The 25,555-nt window shown below is 41.9% G+C and overlaps 1 protein-coding gene across 1 annotated transcript in view; it reads left to right on the forward strand.

Moving 5' to 3' along the window:
• Positions 1-10,418: 10,418 nt before the first annotated feature.
• Positions 10,419-25,555, forward strand: part of LOC117392056 (collagen alpha-1(XI) chain-like) — a 44,986-nt gene continuing 29,849 nt past the window's right edge. The window contains 3 exon segments of the mRNA XM_033990038.2: positions 10,419-10,873; positions 20,838-21,005; positions 24,914-25,127. Of these exon segments, the coding sequence (XP_033845929.1) occupies positions 10,774-10,873; positions 20,838-21,005; positions 24,914-25,127 (482 nt within the window). The 5' untranslated portion in view covers positions 10,419-10,773.

Raw genomic sequence — 25,555 nt, forward strand, 5'->3', positions numbered from 1 at the left:
TACAGGAAATTACAGATTTTTCCTTTCGCCCAAACCGTGCCTGCCTCGTCTGGCACACCTCAATCTGCCCGTAACGGAACATGTTTTGGATGGGTGCTGCCTGGACCCGCTGGAGATGTCAGGAGTCGAGGATGCCAGCAGATTCACGAACCATCCTGAACTCTTTGACCTCCTCTTTCCTTCCAAACTGTCAATGTTTTCAAGCTCATTAACTTCACCAGATAATTCCACTGAGGTGTGCCAAGTCTTTCACTGGTAAAATCCACTGTCTATTTGTCTATCTGCACTAAATCAACCAAGCAACACCTCTCCTTTACACTCAATACTCAGCACAATTATAATCTGCCACTCATTTTAATAGGATTTATCATAGTGTAGTAAATCAGTCTTTCTTTATAAAGCTCTCTTGAGTCATGCGGGTTAATACTAGACTCCAAATAACATCTAAAAGTGACCACAGAGGGTGTTAAACAGAGTAGTTTAATCCACTGGTCTCATTAGTGTTTCTTTCCCTAAAAAACACACGGTTTTAAAAGCTTTCGGAGTGTACGTTTTTCTCAGTGGGTCATATAGCCTAATAACTGCCGACGGGCTCCTTCCAAACCTCCACGCTTCCTTTCCTACCCCCCTCTTTCCTCTGCGTCTCCTCCTACTTTCGCCATCCTACTTTTCCCTCATAATTTTTTGGAACATAATGGAAAATGCTACTTCATCCTTTCAATAAAAGCCTTCACAAAGAGGAGTTAGCTAATAAGTGAGTGGGAATGAGTGTGAAGTGTGAATTATTCAAGTACATCAAGCTGTTGTTGTGAATACGGAAGCCCGTGTGGAAATGTACGATGCCGTTTTGACTCAGTGGAGACTATCTACACACACATATCCATACGCCGCTGTACGTAGACACTGGGGGCAACTGGGGTTAAGTGTCTTACCCAAGTACACAACAACAACGTTCATCTGCGGAGCTGGAATCGCAGCTGTTGCCCCATATTACACATTACACACACAAACACAGCATTATTCAATTATAATCAGCCTCACTTAAACCAAGAATTGAATTTTGTGCGACGCAATGACTCATATAATTGGTATAAAATGGAAAGTAAAGTCCACAGAGGGTTTGCTTTTTCAATATAAACATATACATAAGTGAACAAGGACTTCCCAGGGATCAAGGGAGTGGAATTTCCAGCATTTTAACAGCCAAATCCTGGAAAACTGAGGTACTTAGTATTGTACAATAGAGCAATTAACTGATACTATCTCTGCTACATGCTACAAAACTCTTGGCTATGTTGGACCAAAGGAGTCAGCTATTACGAAAATGCATCTCTGATAAAGCTCCATAACTATTTTTTTTTTCTTTCCGCAGTCACACTGAAGGAGCACACATCATCCGCCTGGAATGTGATGGGGGGCCTGCTGTGAGGAATAAGATGGAAAAAGGGCATGAGAAATAAAAGAGAGAAGTGGAGACAAGACAAAACGAGGGTGTCGGATGTGAACTGTGCCTCGTCCTGTATTAAATGAGGATTGAAGTAGTCCTTAAGTTGTATCCGCCTCAGGATGATACCAGGATTAAGAAGGAAGTTTGAGGAAGTGTAGTGGTCTTCAGAGCAAAACTAAAACTGGAAAAGACAAATATAAAATCTGCCAACTGCACAAAAAGTGTAAACAATTGCCGTTTTTAGTTTCAGTGTTGCTAGCTCCTCCCTTCCGACAGATATAAGGCAGTGTCCACCAGTAATCTGACCAGAACTGAAGAAACATCTTGGATATCTTTACTTGTACAACTTTTTGTCCAGCTGACGGATATTTTTCCTTTTACCGCGGATCATACCTGGACGACTCATGCATTACACAGACATCAAAGTGGAAAAAAAACGTAATTAAAACACCACAACGTGAATAGCAACACTGTACGCACCACTGCAGGTACTAGCCCCTCAGTCTGGGAAGCAGTGCATCACCAACACACACTTCAAAGCGTTGGGCTCAGGCAGGCCAGAAACAGTCTAGACACGCTCTTCCACCTCGCACACTACTCACTCCCCTGCCATTTTTCCATGCCAGTGTCTCCTCATACCTTTTCTGGCTTTGACTTTATTATATGCTCTTTTTAAATGTGCTAAATTGGTATAAAAATAAGTAGAAGCAAATGTTCACAGAAGTAATGTGAGGTGGGAAAGTCCCTTAAAACTGATTGCCTCAGCAGTGATCCCTAGACACCTCCTGGACTGGATGGAAGCGCAAGAACAGAGCAGGTTAAACATAACGGGTAGATTAACTTTATTCACACAACAGCGACTTATACTTGTACACAACGCGCGTCTAATATTTCTTTCCAAAAATGACGTTCTAAGTGCGAAGTATTCAATCACAGGAACCTGAAAGTATTGCGATTCCCATTCGAGAGAGATTTACACAGCCATAATTGTTGTCCTTTGATTCAGTTCTAATTATAGTGTCGTGAGCCATCTGTAACTGCCCAGGGGGAGGGTGACTGTGGTAAATTATAGCACCCATAACCCCTGGACGACCACCATCAAACACAAGCACCATTAACACATTCCCTAATCAGAGCCAGAGACACTCGAGGCGAAAGAGGTAAAAGGTCTGACTTCTCTGCAATGCTCCTCGCAGTCTCTTCTCCCTCCTCTCTTCCCTTTGAGAAAAACCCTCCTCTCCTCTGAGCGGTCATTCAGCTGCAAACATCTGGCCTTTGACTAATACTGAGAACTGACCTCTCATGGTCATAACAAAGTGGCAACTGGCAGCTGGAAAACAGTAACAGACGTGCAATCCATGAGCTGAATGATGAATAACGATGGCTGTTGTTATAGCAATAGAATAGTATATTTTTTTGGATGATCCTCAAATCGACAGGAAAATTAAACTTGTAAATAAGTGATACGGGCAGGAGCACCTCAGTACCTTCATTCTTGACCCGTGGATTTACATGTACGTGCACCTTTGTCTTGTCTAACACTACAGTCCTGCATTGTGTTTCCAGACATTTTGTTTATCATGAGCGATGAGTGCTTTGGCATGGCCCGCGCTGTTAAGATTTTCCACAGGGGCGCTGCCAAGCCTCAATGAGAAGTTTATGATGGACTGCGTTAGATGGAAAGACTACTAAACACACTGGACCAGAGAGATTACCACTCAAATTATTCCCTGATGAGCGCTGGAACATAAATACTGTAATCTGCAAATGTCTTGGACTGTTTTTTGTTTGTCGTTTTTCAAAGGAGGAGTAAAGATCCAACAAGGACTAGTGCCGAGAGTTGAAACTTCTGAGGCTCTGCAGTGGTAACAATAATGCTTATCAATCTATGTCTTGCTAATCTCAATACGTTTATGTGAATTTGATTTGGTTCGCCCAGAAAAGATGCTCCAAAAATGATATAAGAATGAAATATTTCAGTATAAACACAAGCCACAACCTGACTCTCAATGAAAAAAAAAAAAAAAAAACTTGGAATCTATATCAACTTTGAGTGGAACATTTGCACAAGGCTCCACCTGTCTGTTCATCTTGTCTCTGAAAAAAAATCACCCATGCATAACGTAAAGAAGGTGCTTTGCCAAGAGAAAAAAAAAACAAGAATTTTAAGCAAATTAATATTACCACTGTACGGACGCTGACGCTACACATTTTTCAGCTGTTTCCTAAAAATATAAGAACCAAAAAGGCAAAAATATCCAGTATGTTGCTCTACCTCTAAGTATTTTATTTTATTTTTCAGCATATCTTTTTTTAACTTTGTGCATGCCCTTATTTGTATTTATTCAGTGTGTTTCTATGTTGCACTTTATCACTGAAGTAAGTTCCTAGTTTGTGAGCTGTGTTCTCTGACGATGGCAATAAAAGTCTTCTGATTCTGGGTAATTACATTATTCTATTCTAATCCCAGCAGGGGCGGCGCCAAGGGGGGGTTTGAGGGGGCACTGTACACCCCTAGAATGGTCAATACACCCCCATAGCTCCTCCAAAAGATTTCTGCCCCGCTTTTATAGCACATCTTTGACCAAAACGGGCATGTCCCACTGGGAGGAGGCCCCGGGGAAGACTCAGGACACGTCGGAGGGACTTTGTCTCTCTGGGAAAGCCTTGGGAACCCACTGGAGGAGCTGTAGGACATGTGCTTGGGGTGAGGGAAGTCTGGGAGTCCCGGCTTAGACTGCTGCCCCCGTGACTCCAGATTAGCAGAAGAAAAAGGATGGATGGATGATTCTTGACTAAAAATGAGACTCCACTAAAAAAAAATCATTCCATATTAGCTTTTATAAATCACTACAGGGGCTAACTTCATTTAAACGTGCGTAAAACAGCAAAGCAAACATGGTAGAAGGGGTGTGGGGGGTATTCTCTATTGTTAAAAGGCTCTAAATTAACATATTAAGCGAGCACCCACATTAAAGACCTTAGCGCCCCCTTAGCTCCAACCAAAAATGTCTGCCGCCACCCCTGAATCCCAGAGATCACTTCTTCTTCTTCTTATATTAGCCACAATGGTAACTGAACCAACAGCATCGTCATCACCACAGAAGGGGAAAAAAAAACGAGACCACAGGCGCCGTGACTCACTTCTCACCATTTCTAGTATTTCCTGAACTTGCAAGACTATATATAAATATTCCGTGAATCAGGCGGTAACACGCAATTGTTTAACTGCTACCTGCTTTTTATAATCCTCCACGCGTCATATTGTGTTTCTCTGTTTTGGATGATTGTAGACTTAAACTGAAGTTGAGACGAAGAGACAACTTGATACTCATTTACAATTTCCAACCGTGTAAGGATTAGTTGAGTATGACAGGAGGAGGGAGACGGAGATCGTGTTATAACGCTTGTATTCAATCGTCCTTAGCCAAAATTCACTGTAAGATGACGCTAGTATATGTGGATTTCATGTACAGTTTTATTTCTTTGAGTCGAAATCCCTGAACCCATTTTTTTCCCCACGTATCTGAGCGACATTTGTCTGGCCCCAGCACAGATATGTTGTATAAGCAGCTCTTAAGGTCAAAATATGTCCGTTGCTAGTCGTAGTTGTCAGCTTTACCTCTGCTCTGGTCTTATAAAAGCTCTTTAAACTCATCATGGTGAATAATTAGGATGCTCGGAATAACTTTGGACCACTGCAAACCGTTTTAAATGAACTATTTCTGTTTTTCATGTTTTTTAAGACTGTAAAAAATCGGGTAGCTTGCATCGCCTGAGTTCCACCCATCGTCCTCCGCACACATCCAGCGCTACCCCTCGCTCTCTGTTTTTGAGGTTTGTTAAAAAAATGTAATTGTGGGACACAGAACAGCAAGACCACAACAAGGACCAAGGCCACATGTCACACCAAGACATGTGTTAGATTTGCGGTTTATTTTTTGTTGAGTCAAAGGAAAACATCTCCAGTAAATGCGTGTGTGTGTATGTGTGTGTATGGATGTACTTTCAGGTCACCATGAATTAAAAGATTATAATAATAAAAGCGTTACTCTTCAAATGGTTAATTGGTGTAGTTTATTTTGGTGTCTTGCATCAACATGTGTTCATTCTTTGTGATATAATGAGGCGACAAATAGACTCCAGCTGTGGGGAATATGACTGTAAAACATTACATTTGACCTAAAACATCTCCAAGAACATTGTGCTCTCTTGTTTCCCTCACAACGAAACACAAGTGCGCTAACGTTTTAGTGTTATAGTCAAGTATCTTTCATAAATGAGCCCACCTTGGTATTAGAGGTGAGCAATAATTGTAATAAATACGCTAATAATAATCCATCCATCCATTTTCTCCTGCTTATCCGGAGCTGAGTCGTGGGGGCAGCAGTTTAAGCAGGGACTCCCAGACTTCCCTCACCCCAGACACGTCCTCCAAGGAGCTCCCAGACCAGCTGAAAGACATAGTCCCTCCGGAGTGTCCTGGGTCTTCCTCGCGGCCTTCTCCTGGTGGGACGTGCCCGGAACATCTCCCTAGAGAGACGTCCAAGAGGCATCCGGAACAGATGCCCGAGCGAACAATTCCACCAGCGAACATCATAATTAGCCTCACTTAAACGAATATTTTTTACAATCCATGTATCTGTCTGAGAGTCAACTACAGTATATTCAAATTTAAAATAACAAAAGCGGGTGTGAGTGGACTTTCAAATAAAACAAACATATCCAGATTATAAGAAGATTGCACAGGAGGGTTTAGTTCTTTTGCTTAATAAACTTATTTCGCAGCTTTTTCGTAACATCTTTCATCTTTAAATCCTAGTTCCCTTCAAAACATCCATTTCGATATCATCCTGTACGATCTAAATGGTAAATCGTCACATTTTTATACAGCGCTTTTCCACGTTCAAGGCTCAAATCGCTTTACATCAAGGAACCATTCGCACGCCACTGTACGCAGACACTGGGGCCGAGGCGGATTTAAGGATTAAGTGTCTTGCCCAAGAACGCAACGACAGCATTCATCTGTGAGACCAACCTGTGAATCACGCCGCTTGACCAATGGCGTTTATATCGAGCGTGGGATTCAAACTGACAACCTTCACCATCAGCGGGCAAACACTCTACCAACCGAGCTACTGCTGCCAGGTCTGAGTGACACCCAGCACTGTTCTGAGGTTTAGCAGACTCGTGATAACTTGTAATAGTCTGGTTTGTGACGTTGTGCCAAAAGTCTCGCGGAGTTGAGACGTGTGTCGAGTTCGCCGCAAAGTCTAACCGTGTTTCTCAACCAGACGTCGCATGTTCACCGGTTAAACATTCCCCGCGAAATATAAACGAAAACCTATGTATGATCGTTGTTTTTTCTGTTCTTTTTGCTCTTTTTTTCAGCGCGTATTTTCCCTTTGGTGTTGACTTTGAATAATTATACTGTAGGTAGTAAAAGAGAATGGAGTATGGGAATATAAACCGACAGTGTCTCGCCACGGTCTGTCTCTGCGCAGTGAATGGCAGCTCATATTAAAGCAGACATTACAGCATCGTTTACCATGACAAAGGAAACTTGTTACAGTCACTTTCAAACAAGTAGCCAAGACTAAAATGAAGACTGCAGTATTGTACATCCTGCACGTGTCATAACGATGTGCGAACAGCGGTGTTTAGCTGCAGTGCATGACTTTGTGCTTCGGTGCCAAGTGTCGCCACAGCCCGGAGAGGTTAAAGTGACAGCTAAAGTTACAAAACAAGCTGGTAAAGCGACTACATAAAAGATAATTAACTCGACTAAAACTTAAAGTGAAAATGAAAGTATGAATGAAAGTAAAAATGCATGCAACAACGTGTACCGCCAATTTTAAAGTCAAGTTTGAATTTTTTTACGTTTTAACAGAAGGACGCAGAAGAGCAGCGTGACACAGTGTGATAAAAAAAATAAAATAAAAAATACGAGGTCTCCGAAGCAGAATTTGCATCAGATCTTATTATGAAGAAAAGATTTGTCTGAAGTGAAGGCTGTGAAACCTCAGGCCTGGAGTGAAAGCGCGGTGAAAAAATGTGAGAAACTGATCTACATTTTTCAGATTTTTAAGGTTCCGCTTTGGGACATTTGACTTTTCCTGCTCATAAAATATACAGGGCCCTGGATTACAAATGCGTTTTATTGCAGCGATTCCTCTCATTATTTTGAAAGTAAAATAGATGGATCTTACAAAAGTGAAACTGAAAACTAATAAATGTCCTTCATCTTCTACATGTGAGGTATAGACTAGTACTCAATAATAGTGAAATTAAACAGCATCAACACAGGAGAAAGAGAAAAGAGCCGTATGAACTTGACAATTACACTCGCACCACTACAAACACTCTGCAGGGTGTGGCTCACATTTGGAGGTTAGGCAGTAGGAGACATGGTTAGTTAAATCTTTAGACGACAGGCGACAATTTGCCAGTTTATTTATACAGCTTTGGTGGGAGCACAGTTGAGGTGTAGATAAATATAACAGTACTATATCAAAGTGTTATTTTCATTCTGTAACTACTTTTCATAAAACAACTTCAGGTGTAATAATGAATAGCAGTAAAAGTAATCCTATATTACACAACATAACACTTTATAATAACTGCACAAACAGCCTTAAAAAAGACTGACGATGAGCAACTAGTTTATTAAGAATGATTTGAGCTTATAACTAATTAATAAACCCCAAAGAGCACTTAATTAAGAAGTTACTAAACTGGAATCATCCCTAATAAACGATTTGTTCAGTATGAATGTTGTCTTTCTTCATTTGTTATTAAGGCTGGTGTAAGGTGTAGTTATGATAAAGTGTTCATTTCTTTATTAAAGCTGGTGTAAGGTGTAGTTTTTTTAGTTTTTTTTTTTAACCTTTATTTAACCAGGAAAGTCCCATTGAGATTACTAATCTCTTTTTCAAGGGAGTCCTGGCCAAGACAGCAGCACCGTTACATTACATTACACACAGACATTTCAACACGTCACAAAATGGATTCTTAAATTACAATTACAAATTACAAATCATAGACTTAATTTCCAAACCTTTCAACATAGATTTAAACTGAACTATTGAAGTAAGTTCTTGTAATTTCAAGACTTTTTGTAAATTACTCCATGTTGAAGGTGCAGAATATTGAATTGCCACTTTATCAGTCTCTGTGTGGACACTTGGGACAGAAAGAAGCTGTAGTTTTGTGATCAAAGAGCCTAATGTCCATCTGTTTTATGTTGAATATACGAGCTTAGATATGGAGTGTTCACTTCTTTATTAAGGCTGGTGTAAGGGGTAGTTAGTCCATCCATCCATCCATTTTCTTCCGCTTATCCGGGGCCGGGTTGCGGAGGCAGCAGTCTAAGCAGGGACTCCCAAACTTCCCTAACCCCAGACACGTCCTCCAGCTCCTCCGGTGGGATCCCAAGGCGTTCCCAGGCCAGCCGAGAGACATAGTCCCTCCAGCGTGTCCTGGGTCTTCCCCGGGGCCTCCTCCCGGTGGGACATGCCCAGAACACCTCCCTAGGGAGGCGTCCAGGAGGCATCTTGAGCAGATGCCCCAGCCACCTCAGCTGGCTCCTCGCAACGTGTAGGAGCAGCGGCTCTACTCCGAGCTCCCTGAACCACCACCTTAACGTGGTGGAGGGGTTTGAGTGCCTGAATGATCCTGGGAGCTATGTTGTCGGGGGCTTCATGCCCCTGGTAGGGTCACCCATGGCAAACAGGTCCAGGGAGACGGGACAGACTAAGAGCGGTTCAGAAGCCCCTTATGAAAAGAGTACAATCAAGGCAAGCTACGTCGCCCGGACCGGCGTTACCGGGGCCCCACCCTGGAGCCAGGCCTGGGGTGGGTGCTCGACAGCGAGCGCCTGGTGGCCGGGCCTTTCCCCATGGGGCCCGGCCGGGCTCAGCCCGAAGGAGTGACGTGGGGCCGTCCTCATGTGGACCCACCACCCGCAAGAGGATCCGTAAGGGGCCGATGCATGATGATCTGGGCGGCAGTCGAAGGCGAGGGCCTCGACGACCAGATCTCTGGGGTAGTTAGTATTTACTACTTTATTAAGGCTGGTGTGAGGTGTAGTTAGTTTTTTCTTCTTTATTAAAGCTGGTGTAAGGTGTAGTTAGTATAAAGTTCATTTCTTTATTTTGGCTGGTCTCAGGTGTAGTCAGTGTTCACTTCTTAACTTCATACTTATTTAACTCATGTATAAAAGTGCACATGTATCTGGACAGTCCATAAACATAATCCTCACACACGGGCGTTGGGCGCTGTGTGATTACTGTGGTGGAGGTAGAGCTCTTGGCGAACAAGCTGCTGCCCAGAGTCTGACCAAACTGTGACCACCAAACCACCCTAAAGCCTAATGGTCACTCTGTGCACACTACTTAGTCTCTTGACATAAACTCTGTGTGTTGAAGTAGTCTGCAGTATACAACCATAAATGATACTGAGGCTTGTACATTTAAGAGCTTGTAATGCCACTTTGAGCTGTTTGGATGCAGTATTTTACTTGTGAGAGACAGCTGACATTTCTGACTGTCTCTCTCTTCTGGAGGCTGTAAAGTTTAGATGGACAGGTGGAGGTTTGTATGCACAGGTCCCAGTAAAAGGCGTAAAAATGTGTAGTTCTCCTGTAAAAATCTATCCTCAACCCTGAAACGTGCAAATGCTTTTAATAGTTAGAAAAAGTTCCATGTTGGGGTCGTTTTCATTAGTCTTTGTAAATAAAATAAAGCCTGTTTCCTCTCATTTGCAAACCTCACCAGCCCCTAGTGCCCGTGCGTCATGCCATCCTCGTGTGCGTCGCGCCCCTCTTGACCTGCTCTTCTGATGATCCCGGACCCTCCAGCTCATCGGGCCCGGGATGTAGGCGTGAAACTTTCCCCTCAACTTTTCCTCTCTCCTCCTCCCGCGGCCAATAACAGGGCTGACTCCAGAGTGGGGTGTGCTCTGATTTGCTCGTGTGTCCTGTCCTCGCGCTGAGTGACAGCCCACGAGTGAAGACTTCTCGTGTTGCCCCGCTGGACTTGGAGGGGCTGTACGTGACGCTGCGGAGGGGGCGACACTTGTGCTCCAGGACAGAGCAGAGGAGACACGGGAGTAGCGGGAGTGACGGCGTCCATCCGTCAAGCAGCTGGAGGAACCCCACTACCCGGCCCTTATGGCTGCTTGAGACGCAGCGACAGACCCCCCCTTCCCCCTTTCTTCTCTTTCTCTGGGACTTTTGGTTTTTACTTTGTCGTCCACAGAGCGCGTTGAGTCTAAAAGTTTCTTCAGGTTGAAAGTGAATCCACTTGCCGTGGACGTCTCTGGCGGTCATGGATACCCATATAAGGTGGAAAGTTAAACGGAGGATAAGGGACGCTCAGCTCACTTTAGCGGTGATTCTGCTTTTTGTCACATCGCAAGCATTTTCAGGTAAGGAGAGGCTGCAGTTTGCACATCCACTTTTAGGCAACAGCGCTCAAAGTTTGTGTGTGATTTATGGTGAAGTCGACCCCTCCTCCCTGTCTCATTCTGCACTGGACACTGCAGAAACTGTCCAACTAATGCAAATGTGTAATTATCAACACCAAAAACAGCCCAGCTCCTAATGAACTTTGACAACATAAACTGACAGTGGTATTTTTTAGATTTTGAACCTAAAATCTCTCATTTAATTTCCTGACATTTCTGTTTCTTATATATAGTCCGTGAGTCTGAGTATCATCATCACTATGGACTCTCCAAACTTTTCATTTAGATGCTTTTTTTTTTTTTTTTTTTTTTTTTTTTTTTTACAGTGGCCATTTTTAATCCCAGAATCCACAAGATTAATTTTTAAAAGGGCGGGGCTCCAGCTTTTCTGAAGTGGTAGGGTGGAGCTGGTAAAGATGTCCAGCATTAGTTTTTGTCCACAGGGCTCAGTGGACAGTTGACAGTTTGTGGCCTTTTTTTTGTAGAGAGGTGATTTCATCTCCGCTGCACACAGGACTGTTGTGTTTGTAGTGTTCTGCAGAGGTCATGAAGCACTGTCTTGGTCACTCACAGGCCTGGCCCTCATGTATTATTAGCCCCATTAGAAGGCCTGCTTTGTTGGTGGTCTCCTGTAAGTCTCCTGCACGTATCTTTATGTTCAACAGGTGGCTTCAGGAGACTGTCTCAGAATGTGCTGAATCTCCAGAAGCAAAGTAAAAGATGCACGCTGCAGCTAAAATAATTTGTGGTAGAAATATAACAGCTGGGAGTATTTTACGGCTAAATAGAATTACAATTTATTACAAAAATGTTTTAATTGCAGCTCATAAAATGGGGTTGTTAAATGTACACTTTGTTATTAGTTTAGTTGCAGAGTGTTTGGCAAATATGTGATCACTGGTGGAAAGTATTTATTAGATAACACACTGGAAAAGGCAGATTAAGTTATTTCTGCGGGCAATATTTAATCAGCTCTTAAAACTGACAAAGAGAGCAACCAGACTCTTGTAAGAAATCCTTAAGGGTAGTGGTACACTTCCTGAAACTTGACACTTGACACATGCCAAATGGGAAATGACTTGATGACTGATTGTTGGCAACATGACAGCTTCTATGTAAACTAATGCAGGCCAATGGTTTTTGTGGGAGTGATTTTAATGCAGGTTGTCCCTCTGTTCCATATAAATAATGGAAATGGGATTTTTACATTTTTTTCCTCCTCCATATATATGCAAAATATGAGTTTAATGAATCTAATGAACAGTGAATCTAGTAAACATGGCTAGATGAGTAGAACAGAATTAAATAAAGAATAGACAGTGCATCAGTTATAACTCTTACATTTTTTAGTTCATATGACGCCATGACAGTTTGAAGAGCAAACATTAAGTCAAGGAAACGTGTAGATGTTAAGGCAGATGAAGGAGCACAGTCCCTGGTGCAGTATATGTGATGTGTTTACACTGCAGGCCCCTCATAACCATAAGGCAGCAGCAGATGCATTATAAGTTGTGACTTCTCCTTGGAGGTCATCTTGACATGACATTAATGACAAAAGTCCACTTTGAACTGAGTGGTAATAACAGGCGCTGTATGAGACACACAGGTCAAGAATGAGCAGAAGGTTAGAGGGTCAAAGGTGAAGGTCAGGACTTTGAAACAGCCTCTTCCACCGGGTTTACAGTTTCACTGCCAGGAGCTCTGGATTTTTGTTGGAGATGGATATTTCCACAGCTTGCACCAAACCAAACTTTTGTTAGTTGTTTATTCAGAATAGTTGTTGAGTTTAAACATAAAATTTGGTTGGTGTTGTTTTCTAAACATAAATCATGAGGGAAGAGATCCTCACGTGCAGCGTACTTAACTTTAATAACAACATAACATTCTTTGAATACTTTTATACATGGAAACAAGGGGTGTAGGTCAGACACAGGAGCAGTTTAAGATGGTCCAGTAGATACAGGAGAACAGGAGTACTCCATGCGTACTGTGCTAAATGTTTTTTGCCATATCTCCATACACTGAAGAAAGCCATTCTTCAGTTTTACTGAACTCTTCCACATCTGGATTCAATAGGTTCCATTGTGCTGTCTGCTAAGCCTTTCAAAAGGCCAGAAAAATGTCTTCCAGATGTGTTTTTCCCATTCTAGGAGGAACTGAGAACTTTGAGGGAGTAACTTTTGCACCAACTTGTGAAGTTTTTACAAAGATTTCTTATCGCAAAACAACTGTCAGTATAGCCAAGTTTGTAAAAATAATATTGTGTGTTTTAAGTTGGAAGAGCCGTAGATGTGTAGCATAGACTGTATAAATCACACTAAATGTAGTTATGAAGTGGATCAGAAAATGCAAAAAAAAGTTTTCTTTGACCATAGCTCTGGTGAGAATCCATTCTGCCTGAACTCACCTGTCCACGCCTTTCACTTCATATTTTTCAGTCCATATCCCAGGCCGTGTTGTTGTATAGCAGCGGCCTGTTTCAGACTCAATCAGATAATTGGAGTGGCATTGTGTGTGTGCCTTATGGTGTAGCTCTGAGGAAGGAATCTGAGTGAGCTGGGCTGTGGAGCGAGGCAGTGACCCTCGACTGCATGTGCCACTTCATCTTGTAAATGCAGCCTTTGTGGACGGCACTCTGTAAATCAGCGCTAATGCCTGACAACAAAATGGTAGATAAAACCAAATATGCAAGATCTAAACCTCTTATATGTTTACATGGCTCTGTGTGGAGAACAAAGACCGCTGTATTGCTGAAGCCGGTATCTTTGTCAATGTGTTGTCTACTTTTCCAGACCAATTAGGGTTCAAAACATGACTGCTTTGTACTCATTATAGCGTATGGAAACTAATTGGGGCCAAGTTTAGGCTGTTGTGCTTGTGATGTAGAGCCACAAGCAAATTTGTTATTGAGGTATAACTACAAATGCAATATTCTCACTGAGCTACGCTAGTTTAAACACGATAGATAAACTAAATGTGCTTAAATCCCACGATGCGACGCTTCTTCCAGTAGGGGATGTTGGTGTTTTATGCAGTATTCCTGGCAAAATGAGAACCGTAATCCTGGTTGAAAAACATAAAGGGCCGTATTGACTTGTGCTGGAAAACAGTACTTTTCAGTGTAATGGTATTATAATCATTGAGCATGGAAAGCAATGTGTGAGTCATCCTTTCCAACCCCAGTCCCCCTCGGTCAGCCCAGCTCTGCCACAGCCCACTGCCTCACCACAAGAAATACTCACTGTAAGCACTTTAGCCCCACTGCTTCATTTTGGTCACTTCAGGTCCTTTCTGCTATCGGTACAGAATCGTTTTCATAAAATTGATTGATTTTTCTTTCTTTTTTTGTATTGAACCAGAAAGAAATAGCAATTGACAAGGGTTTGGAAACATTCTAACACTCAAAAGTAATCCAGCTCATGATGTTGTATTAAATCCCAGTTGTTTTCTGTATAAGAGGCTTTGAAGGATGATGGATGTAAGTTCTCGCTCGTCTAGTTCTGTCTTGATATGAGTTTGAGCGTTCTAATTTCCATTTATATACAGCTCGGGATTGCGTTAAAGATGCTAAGTAGATACTAAACGTAGCGTAGCCGACCTGAGCCAGTTGGTCTGTTTCTGTGCGGCCCCCCTCCGCCAAGTTTTTTTTTGATAATTATTATTCTAGCATAGAAATAGATTACAGTAGCACATATTTGACAGAGTTTTGCCTATGAGGATTTGTTACACCCGTGATCCTGTTGGTCTAGCCCTCCGCCGCATACCTGGACTCAAATATGGCCCTCAGGAAAAAAAGAAAATTGCCCACTCCTGCTCTACAGAGTGATAAATGTATTTACCAGTAGTGACCCTGCAGCTTAGTGGGTTGTTTTACTGCGCTTTTGTTTAATTTTGTTTGCATTGGTTTGACAAATGCATCTCTATGAGCGGTTTATGGGTCTCTTTACGTCGCTAGTGTGTTAATAGATAAAGCAAACTGGACATGGCGAGAAACATTTGCTAAAGACAAAATATAGCGGATGAAATGTACTTACAACTAAGTCAAATTTGGCATCGGAGAATGTTAAGTTGATGGTGTTGTAAGTGTGAATTGTAAACTTGAGTCAATTTTTCCATCTCAAGCTGTGGTGGACGGCAGACAGTGATTTATCTCCACGGCTGTGTGCTGCAGCATGGAGACAGTGAAGTCAACCATCTGGCATTCCCCCCTGTTAAAGCAATACAAGTTTGTGTAAAACAGCAGTCCACAGGAGAGGTGCTGAGACAAACGCTCAGGTGCTTAGTGCTTGGACTGTGACATCGTGGAGCTGTCAGTCTGTAGGTCTGTGTCATGTGTTTACTTTGCTCCTATGGTCTTGTAGGATGTGTTACTGGGAAGCTAGAGACGCTCGCTTGGTTTGTTGGTAAAATGCTGATTTGATGACAAGGATCCGTCATGCTTCAGTTTCTATAAAGAGCTAATTTTAAGTATTTGTTTTCAGTGTACCACATACAGAACATTACTGAAAGATTTATGTCTTCTCATGGGAAAACTGGGCTGACCTCAGATACTACGTTAGCAGGAAGTGTGCAGGTGTGCTTATAGGTCAGAAAGTTCTCTTCTCAAATGATTTGCCTGTCCAGTTTACACGTCTTCTCATCTTAGGACACACAGATCTCGACTCTAGCTGCTTGCTTGGGCTGGTTCTAGCCTGATTAGGGTTAAATTTGTCAGTGCTTAACCTTCCTGTTTTTAAATGAACACAGTTTGCCTTTACTTTGTTATTAGCCTTAATGGTAACCTTCTGTATCCACTGCAATCTTCCCTTCCCTCCTCCACATTTGGCTTTAGTTATGTTGTTTTTTATAACAGAATCAGGTGGATGCAGACAGTGTGCCAGGGATGCGCAGCAGGAGGGGGAAGTTTCTCATTGGGTGTTGATATTTTCTGAGGTGCAGGGTCCTCCCTATGACTCCTAATTACTCCATGTCCTCAGCGCCAGGTCAAGCATGTGCCGAAGCCAGGCCTCACTTCAGGACGTCCCACAGCAGCACAGGGGGCAGTCAGAGACACAAGAATGTTAATCTCCCTCATAAAAACTTAGGCAACCCTCCTCCTGTCAAATGATCTTGTCTGTATGTGTTGTTGTTAGTCCATGGGCTTTGTGCAGAAATAGTGTCTGGAGAGAGAAGCTGGTGAATGGGATCCACCACAGAGCTGGCTCTGCGCCCACTCCAGGCTTACAAATCTGCCTCTGAAGTTACTGTTCCCAGGAACAAGAAAAAGGCAGAGCGACAGAAGGAGGTGGAGAAGTGTGCACAGCTAAGCTAACAATAGCACTTGAGAGTAATGTAGTACATCCAAGCAGAGGATTACAAACGCTTTACACTTAGACTGTGTCATTTTATGAATTCATTACATTTTACTGTATAGTATGAAGTGCCAACATGTGTCTGGCAAACATGCCCATAAAAGAACCAGCAAAACCACTGGGTTCTTAAAGCTTAACTTCAAAGTTACACTGTCTGTGCTCAGGGGCTGGAGATCTTTAGTCCAGTCCATTCATCTTTCAGTGGACTCATAGTCAACCAACAATTTTATCTGTCGACAAATTTATTGTATTGTAATTTCAAGGGTTTATGTAGACTAAAGCAGGAGGGAGAAGGCATAGAAGGATGGAGTTATCTGGAGATGTGGGAGTGAGTAATGACTTTAAATGGCACAGTGGCTGAGTGGGGAGGACTTTCACAGCACTTTCACAGCAAAAAGTTTTGACTCCCAGCCCACCTGGGTGTTAATGTGTGGAGTTTGTTTCTCCCCGTGTCTGGGTGGGTGTCTTCTGGGCACTCCGGTGTCCCCCGTCAACCCAAAACATGCACAATAGGCAAAAACCTCCAGCTAAGGTCGTCCTAATCAAACCTAGCTCACCAGATGTGGCACCTGCTTCGATGTGTTGCCCTAGTAGTGTTGAAGGAGGGTTTGAAAACAAAAGATACATTTATCTTATGAATGAAGAATAGTACTGTTTTGTTTTTTGTGAGTGCAGGGGCCAAGAATACTGAATAGTTTTGAGAGTTCACAAGTCACAGCACGCCTACTTAAACAACTAATCGATATTTCCTTAGTCCACTACAGCCCCTCTACGCTGTGCCTCTGAGGAATTGGGGAAAAAAATCACATGTGGAAACTTAATAGGCTCAACTATCAACAGCTCAACTCGCATTTTTCTGTGTTGATCAGTTCATGGTGGCTGCGATTTGCCAAAAGCGTAAATGTTATCTTCTGGTATATTACATAACAGGGTTTTGATGATCAAGTGCTTTGATGTGTTGACAGAAATATATGGACACTATAGGAGTCAAATATAGGATGTTTATGTTGACAGATGAAAGAACTTGAGTAGAAATATGAGTGTGATGTTGATGAGCTGATATATTTCCTGGCATCGGTGCAGTAAAGGAAGCCAAAGAGGGCTGTGGTGGGCAGTGTACACAAGACCGTGTCATGTAAACAGTTCATAGGGAAGCTGCCTCTTGCACATGAAGGGTTGTGTGTGAGGGAAAAGTAAATTTAGTTTTTAGAGCCAGAGGAGCGGGACTCTCGAGGGAATGCTGCCCTGAGAAGGTAAACACTCCACTTAACAAGGTGTGACTCGGGCCATACCTGTGGTCTCAGTGGGTCTGTAGCAAGGTCAGCTCCTGCTAATGCTGCTGTGTGCGACAAGTTCAGAATCCATACGCGTCAGAGCTGGTTTGACACACTTCATTATTATTAAATGCATAGTTATGTCATGCTTACTTGACCTATAAGCCTCCATTTGACCTTTTGGCAAATCGCCATACGACTTCTCAGATGTTATGTTTCCTTTATGATCTGTCTAAGGATGTGACTTTCTTGCAGAAATCAAATGTTTTTAGAAGAAGGAAATAAGGACATTTGAAGGTTAAATCAATCTTTGTCCAACTAATAGTATTTGTGGAGTCGCCAAGTGTCAGTTTGAAGTAGAAACAACGCGTCATGTCCTGGGTCTACGGGCTATTGGCTGTTCTTGCTTAAACAGTCTTGCTCTGTCTTGTATAATTTTATGCAATACTTGCATTGGAAATATTTAAGTACTAGTACTTGTTGCTTGAGGGTTAGGGTTTTTCTCATTGTATCATGTACAGAGATATAGTATTGGCATTGCATCAGTTCTTTATTTGTTTGCATTTATTAGTATGAGTGATTATGTACAAAGGCATGTTCTCTGTAAAATCCACTTTATGCAGCAGACTCTTAACATCACCAATTTGGTGCACACACTAAATGTTTACTTTAGTTGGATTTTAGTTCATTTAACTGTTACATATTAGAACAATTCTCAATCTCAGATCTCAGTATTATTTTCTTTTGAAACAAAAGTTTAGAATGTCAAATTTAAGTGATCAATTTGTATGCACATACACAAAAGAGTGACAGAAAGACATTTTGTCAGAGCGCGTTGCCATGACATAACCAGGCTCAGGTTAATGAAGTGGACCTTGGTGTGCAGTGACTGATGGACATTTTGTGTCCTCTGGCTCAGTCTTTGAGGTTCATTATGAGTTGACGACAGACAAAGTGCTCTCTTTATTTGGACATCAGCCTGTGGTATGCACATGAAATATGAATGTGAGCACAGTGCATCACACTGACATCTCCTTTTCAAAGTCAAGGGCGTGGTGCTGGGATTAAAGCAGCTGTCCTCTGCTTCAGGTACAGCTGTCTTAGGCCTTGTACGTACCTGTACCTATTTGAAATATTTATAGTACATAACAGGCATCTAAAGAGTCTATCGTGTTTCCAAATCCTCTACACACAAACAATAATGGCAAAGTGTAACAGTTACTTTATTAAAGGGGCTCTATGTAACTTTTCTGGAGAGTCCTTAACCTCTTCGTCTTGTCGTTGCTTTGCCTGGAATGTTCCAGAGTGTGGTAGCAAACTGAGTTATCTCTATGGAGACAGGCAGGTGACATCACCAGGCCAAATTACAGGTCAGATCTTTGGAGAGGCGAAGCTGCTCAATGAAAACCTTTTATGAGCAATAAAAAATGAATTTGGTTAAATGCAAGATAGATAAGTTTAATGACATGTAACATTCCAGACAAAGCAGTAACATCTCCATGGAGACAAGCAGGCAGCAGAAATGTTACACACTGCATGCTTCACAAATACTGTATATGCTACATAGAACATCAAACCTTTATCAAAAATGTTATTTAACTTTGCACCTTCACATAACACAACCTGTCAATGATAATGCCTCTGTAACAGGAAGTTTTTGTCATATTTTCCATGACCCACCCACACACACACACACACCTACACACACCCACACACACCTACACACACACCCACACACACCCGTGCACGTACACACACATGCACACACAATAAAAACAATATTGTTTAAAGAAAGCATTTCTGAATGGACCTGCGCTGCACTCCATGTGAGGCCAGTGTAATGGCATCCAGCTGGAGCCATTTGCAAAATGTACAAACATGAACCATTTGCCTTCCCACCTTTCACTCTCAGATTGGGGCTATTGAAGAGCCCTGCCTGTGTGTGTGGTCTCTATAGACACTAGGAACACTATACCTGTGTGTGCTGGGTAAATATATTTGACTAAATGAATGGAAGCTATGACTTGACACAAAAACACAAGCAGCAGAATGCTAACTATTGTCTTATTGTTTGTCTCCTACGTCATAAAGTCATTTTAGCACCTTTGTTCTAGCAGTGTTTGTCTAAGCATTCATATATCTTTGTGACCATTTCTATCAGGTCCTGACATTTCTTTGTTTTCTGCTGACTGTTTCTCGGCAAATAACCACAACATTTACTTGTCAGTTGGTATTTGCACTACAGCCAATCACAAATTGAAGTCTTGTTTGTATTTCTCAGACAAAACTTAAAGGGCCTGTACTTCCTTTTTATTTCTTCTATGTCAGGAAAATGTCCATGATGTGTGCTGTAAGTGCAGCTCTGTGCCAAAAAACTTTGCCTTATTAATGGGTGTTACTTTATAGTTCCTGACTGAAGACTATAAAATAACACCCATGTGTCATGGCCAATTTTGTTCTTAGGCATGTTATTAGATGAGAACCATGTGGAATCAACTACCATGGAGCATACCAGACAGTTGATCATGGAGCAGTGTAGTGAGAGAAGGACGAAGTGTTCTTCACTTGTGCGTACAAATCTGGTAACAGTTATGCTGTACAGTGGATACTGAACCACTCCAAACTGCTTCTGTGTTGTTTGTATGTTTGACTGTTAGTATGTATTTGTGTAATTATGGAGTAAATATATCTGTCTACATTTGGTTGCCTTTGGTAATACAAGACAGTCCTGTGTCTTTAGACATAAGAGAGTCTTGGCCACAGCTGTGTCCTGCAGTGCTCCCGGTGTGCTTCTGCCTTTAGGAGCAGCTGTTTGTCCTGGTGGTTTTGGTTTGTGGAGATGCGGTTGTAGGTCACAAACCGACATCATATTGTGCTACGACCCAGTGTACAGCTGCGGTGACCAGGGTATAGCCCAGACCAACGGCCTGAGAGTGTGCTAATTGTATGGTTGTGGCCAAAGGCAGGCAGTGGCAGGTTTATCATGCAAAGAGATGGATGGAAGGGTTGACTTTGCTCTACTGTAACCCGTGATCATGGCAAATCTATAAATGGGCATGCCTCTGTTTAGTGCTGAAATGGATAACAGAATCTTCCCACGGCCACAACAGTCAAGTGTCCCTCTTAGTGACTATACAATTTCTGACTCAGCTCAAGTTTGAAAACCAAAGTCAGGAATTTACACAATGAAAGCTTGCCAAAGTATACAGTCCAGCCCCGTCAGTGTTTGTCACATCCTAATGCATGACCCCACTGCTGTGCAAGAAACACTAAAATGGTCTTTGTTGTGTTTTCTTACAGTGGAACCAGTAGACCTCTTGAAGATTTTAGATTTTCACAATTTACCGGAGGGTGTTACGAAAACAACAGGATTTTGCACACATCGGCGGTCAACACAAGGATCTGATGAAGCCTACCGAGTATCCAAGGATGCCCAGCTCTCTGCGCCCACCAAACAACTCTATTCAGGTAAGCTACTCCATTTTAATACTACATCAGAAACACTCAGACACTCCTTTGCCTGGATATATCCTCAAGGCTTTCCGGGGAAATCCCAAAGTGTTCCTAGACCAGCTGGTAGACATAGTTCCAGCTTTTCCTACTCATTTGTTAAATCTTTTTTCTATAAAGTATAATGTTGCTTTTTATATCCCCCCCCCCTTTTTTTTTTTAGCTAATTTGGTCTTAATTATCTCAACATGGAATAAAACTACAGAGGGAAACACTACAAATGTATATATACACCACGCTTCTTGTTAAAACTAGATAAGATTAAAAGTGCCCCATTAAAATGAATGGAAAAGCAGTGAAAACAGAGGTGGGGTGAAGGGACGTCTGGATTTCCACTTCTGCCTTGTTCTATTGTGCTGACGTGGCTTTGGGTTACTGCTCCTCTCTCCTCCTCCCTCCGTCTTCTCTTCTTCTCCTTATTTTCCCTCACAATTTTCTCTCATTCTCATCCACCATTGCTACTGGCTAACTTCTCTTTAGCATCTAGACTCAGAGTAATGGTTTGTTATTTTTCCTCTAGCTCAGTGTTTCCCAACGAGGGTTACGGGAGCGTTTAGCAGGGGGGCACTTAGCGGCTTTCGGATATTTAGAAGAAGGTGAAATTTAATACAGATGTTCTTTGTTGTGCGTTTAACACCCTCGAGAAGGTTTTGGAGGAGTTTGGACATCAGTTTCAGGATCAAATTATAACTGAATACTGCTTTTCAACGTATATATTTGCCTGGTATATGGTTTAGAGGGTCCTCAAGTGTGAAACGTTAGACGAAAAAGTTGGAAAGCACTGCTCTAGCTGACAGATAGCATTGGTGCTGCTGGGACTCAAACAGGAAGGGGACTAGCTATTCTTTCCTCTTAAGACTTCTCGAAGCTTGTATTGGATGGCGGCCCCAGACGTTTTCACAGATGTATCTTTGGCCTGACTGGACCTTTGATGCGTGTCATGGCTCAGCTCTGGGGCTTTAGGTTCGAGCCTGCGGAGATGGCGTGTTTTGTCATGCTCTTCAATCAAACAAACGGAGTTCTCTTTGAAGCCGGGTGACACCACAGTCCATATGAGGCGCAGAGATAAATATGCTGTAATTATACTTCTGCGGATCCTACAAAATAATAGTCTGCAATGTTTAAAACAAACTTGAGAGAGTACATTACAGGCCTCAGTGGTCGCCCAATCTTTAAACAGCAATATGTAAAAATTTCTGGAGTTACTGTAAAAAGAAAAGGCGTAGATAGATGTAATTATGTAAATAAAACAAGGCAAAAACATTAGATTTCACAATACTTTCACAATGACTTGGAGATAGTGATAAAAATCGAAGTAACTGTGGCATAACTGTCTGCTATTTTGGTGAAATGGTCTAGCGCCAAGAAAATCTGGCTATTAAGTTGTTGGCCTATCACCCAGCCCTAACTTTGAGAATTTATTGTGCTATTTTTCCCTATTCACAGTCATAGAAATATCATAATAATAGGTAACAAAGAAAGTGTGTCATCTCTGCAACGATATTGTCTGACCCTGTAAGTGTCAAAGCCACAACTAGAGACAAGTTTTGCGGTGTTATTGAAGAGAGCAAGCAGAGGGGCATACCTCTTAAATAAGAATAAATACACTGTAGAAATGTTTATGTTCATTCAAATGCTGTACAGTGTTGACAGAGTGTCCATTTGTATAGTTAGCCTTACTTTGGTAAATTACACTAGTATATTCCAAAAGACAACTGACCCTATGAAATCATTTTACCCATTTCCATTAAACCCATGTTCGCTGCTAAATTATGACTTTGGCCCAGAGCGTAAATTATCAATGTCATAGTTTAAGTGACAAGTAAAGTGTGAATTCAAAGAGGAAACATGTACCGTGTATACAAGCTTCTTTTTTCCCCATCCGTTTGGTATTAGCAGTAGCTCTGATGCAGAATTAAAGTGGCCCATGACCCTAAGCCAGTCTGTAATGATGTGTTGGAAAAGTGCAAGAGCAGACATGCAATCATTAAGCAAACACGTGGAAGAGATGATTCATTTCAATATACTAACGATTGGAAACACAAGGAATCTTTCTTAGTATTTTGTACTGTGGAAAAAGAAGCAGGCAACACTTCTATGCTGTACAAGTGAAAACAGAAAGTACTTTGTCTATGTTGGCACATGTTCAGATGCTCTCGTGGAGCAGTACAGTCAATCAGATGCAGTCATCCCAGTCTCAGTGATATCTGACCGACTCGGTTTTGTTTGTCTTCTCTTTTGAGCTCAGTCGTTGCTGGAATTGGAGCCATGTAGTTCCAGTTTTATTACTCTTAATGAGCAACTACACTAGAGAAACCAGCCTCAGTAAGCAGAAACATACAGTAATGCTTTAGGACATGGTGTTTTGTTTGAATTTGGTTTGGCATAAATCAAATCAGATTATCAAACCAACAAGTAAAAGTCTGCATTTCTTTCCTACAAACAGTCCTGCATTAACAGTGTGGCCCAGGTGCATCACGTTTAATAAAAATCTAAAACTTACTCTTTATGTGCAAATCCACAAACATGTTTAATATGTTGCCTAAGGGATCTGGAATGCTGTTTCTCCAAAAGAGAAGAATACATTTTGACAGCGGTGACTGAGTCGCCTTTTTTATTGTGAAGAAATGTTTCTATGGTCCATTTACCAACTAGAGTGATAGTTGAGAGGTTCTGTCACAGAGCTGGCATTACTTCTGCTTCTGACTCTGTAACCAATTATATGTTTTTAAGAATAAATGAGGCATGTAGGGACAGAATATGACCCTCCAAAATGTTATGTATTTTCAGGTAATTTGGGTCATTTGTAGTGTTGTAAACTCTGGGTTTTTTGGCACCATTGACCCTGCGTTCTCACTGTGCTCCCTCATAGAGGAGGAATGAGCTATCTGTCATCTGGGGGCCTGGAGCACAGGTTGGAGAAACACATTCCTGAGAAACCTGAGCCTGGTGGAGTGACCCCACACTGCCCTCCACCAGGACCCTATGAGCCCTACAGCAGCAGGACAGCACAGCGGAGATGCTTATTCTTTTCTCATATCTGTAGCTCCTTGTCACTACCTCAGTACAGTACGTCTTACAAGAGCAGATACGCCATTCTTCAAGGAATATCCAAATATAGTTTTAATGAGGGTCATTTATATTCACGCAAATCTTTAGACCAGATGTTTTCAAAATCAAACAATTAAAACATTCAAAAGACAGAAGATGAACAAGAAACAAACAAATGGATAACAGTCTCAGAGAATTTAAGATTATTCTTATTTTGAATTTTACTCTTGCAATGTGATCACTGAAATAGAATAAGTTAAATATAGAGTAAACAAGAAGACCATAGCTTCTGCGACTCTGGTATGGTTTAGTACTTGAGCCCCTCTGCTTTGTCCAACCTCAGGTTTCCATACCACATTCCCTCAGAGGCAGCTCATCCTCCTCGGCCTCTGATTGGCTGCTCAGACGGACTTGTGCCAATGTTACATTTTCCAGACCGCGGTAAAGCAGGAGTCTGATGGCTGCATGAGGTGCTACAAAACCACTGCAACCACAAATCTGGACTCTTTCTTCACAGTTCTGGAACTTTTTCTTGTCTGCTGAAAGACTATATTCTTAAGACTCCGAATGAAGCGCCAATCAATCTGTCTCCTATGTTTTTAGATAGAAAGATATGCATGATGTCTTTTGCATTGCACTATATTTCCTTTGTTTGAGAAATAAACCACATGCTATAAAAATATGAAGGGTGATGGATCAGAGCAATGGAATTTTGTCCCTCTACACACTGCACTCTCACATTTCTTTCTTTTTCTGTCTGTGTTCATCCTTAATATATTATCATTTTTGATTCATTCTTTCACCTTTGTGTTCAGGTGATGTGTTCCCAGAAGACTTTTCCATCTTGGCCACAGTGAAGCCAAAGAAGGGCAGCCAGTCTTTCCTGTTGTCTGTGTACAATGAGCAGGGCATCCAGCAGCTGGGCCTGGAGGTCGGCCGCTCCCCTGTATTCCTCTATGAGGACCAAACAGGCAAACCCAGCCCTGAGGACTACCCGCTCTTCAGAGGAGTCAATCTCGCCGATGGAAAGTAAGTGCCGTGTTTTAGTGATTTAGGGATCAGCTATCAATCTGTCATCACAATATGCAAGTAAACGTCTTCCCATTACATGTAATCAGGGCCTGTTTAAGCCTTTGGCACATCTGCATTGGACTGATTGTACTGGCACTAACAGGTGAAATAAGAAGAATGAAAGAATTAAGAATTACAAACTAAATGGACTTACTTGTTATGTCACGTCATGTCTCTAAATCACAGCGAAGTTATTTTTGTCTGTACTCTGGGCCACAATTATAGTTGAGTTGTACAACCACAAACACAAGAGAGACATTTTGTTATTGCTGCTTTGTGTGTGCTGGAGTGTATAATGCAATAACCGTTTGTGATACAATGTTTGGAAATATAATTCTTCAAGTTATTCCACCATTTAAATCTTTTGGCACTTTTTCTCATGTCTA

Source organism: Periophthalmus magnuspinnatus, chromosome 23 (assembly GCF_009829125.3).
Source record: "Periophthalmus magnuspinnatus isolate fPerMag1 chromosome 23, fPerMag1.2.pri, whole genome shotgun sequence".
NCBI classification, from domain to species: Eukaryota; Metazoa; Chordata; class Actinopteri; order Gobiiformes; family Gobiidae; genus Periophthalmus; species Periophthalmus magnuspinnatus.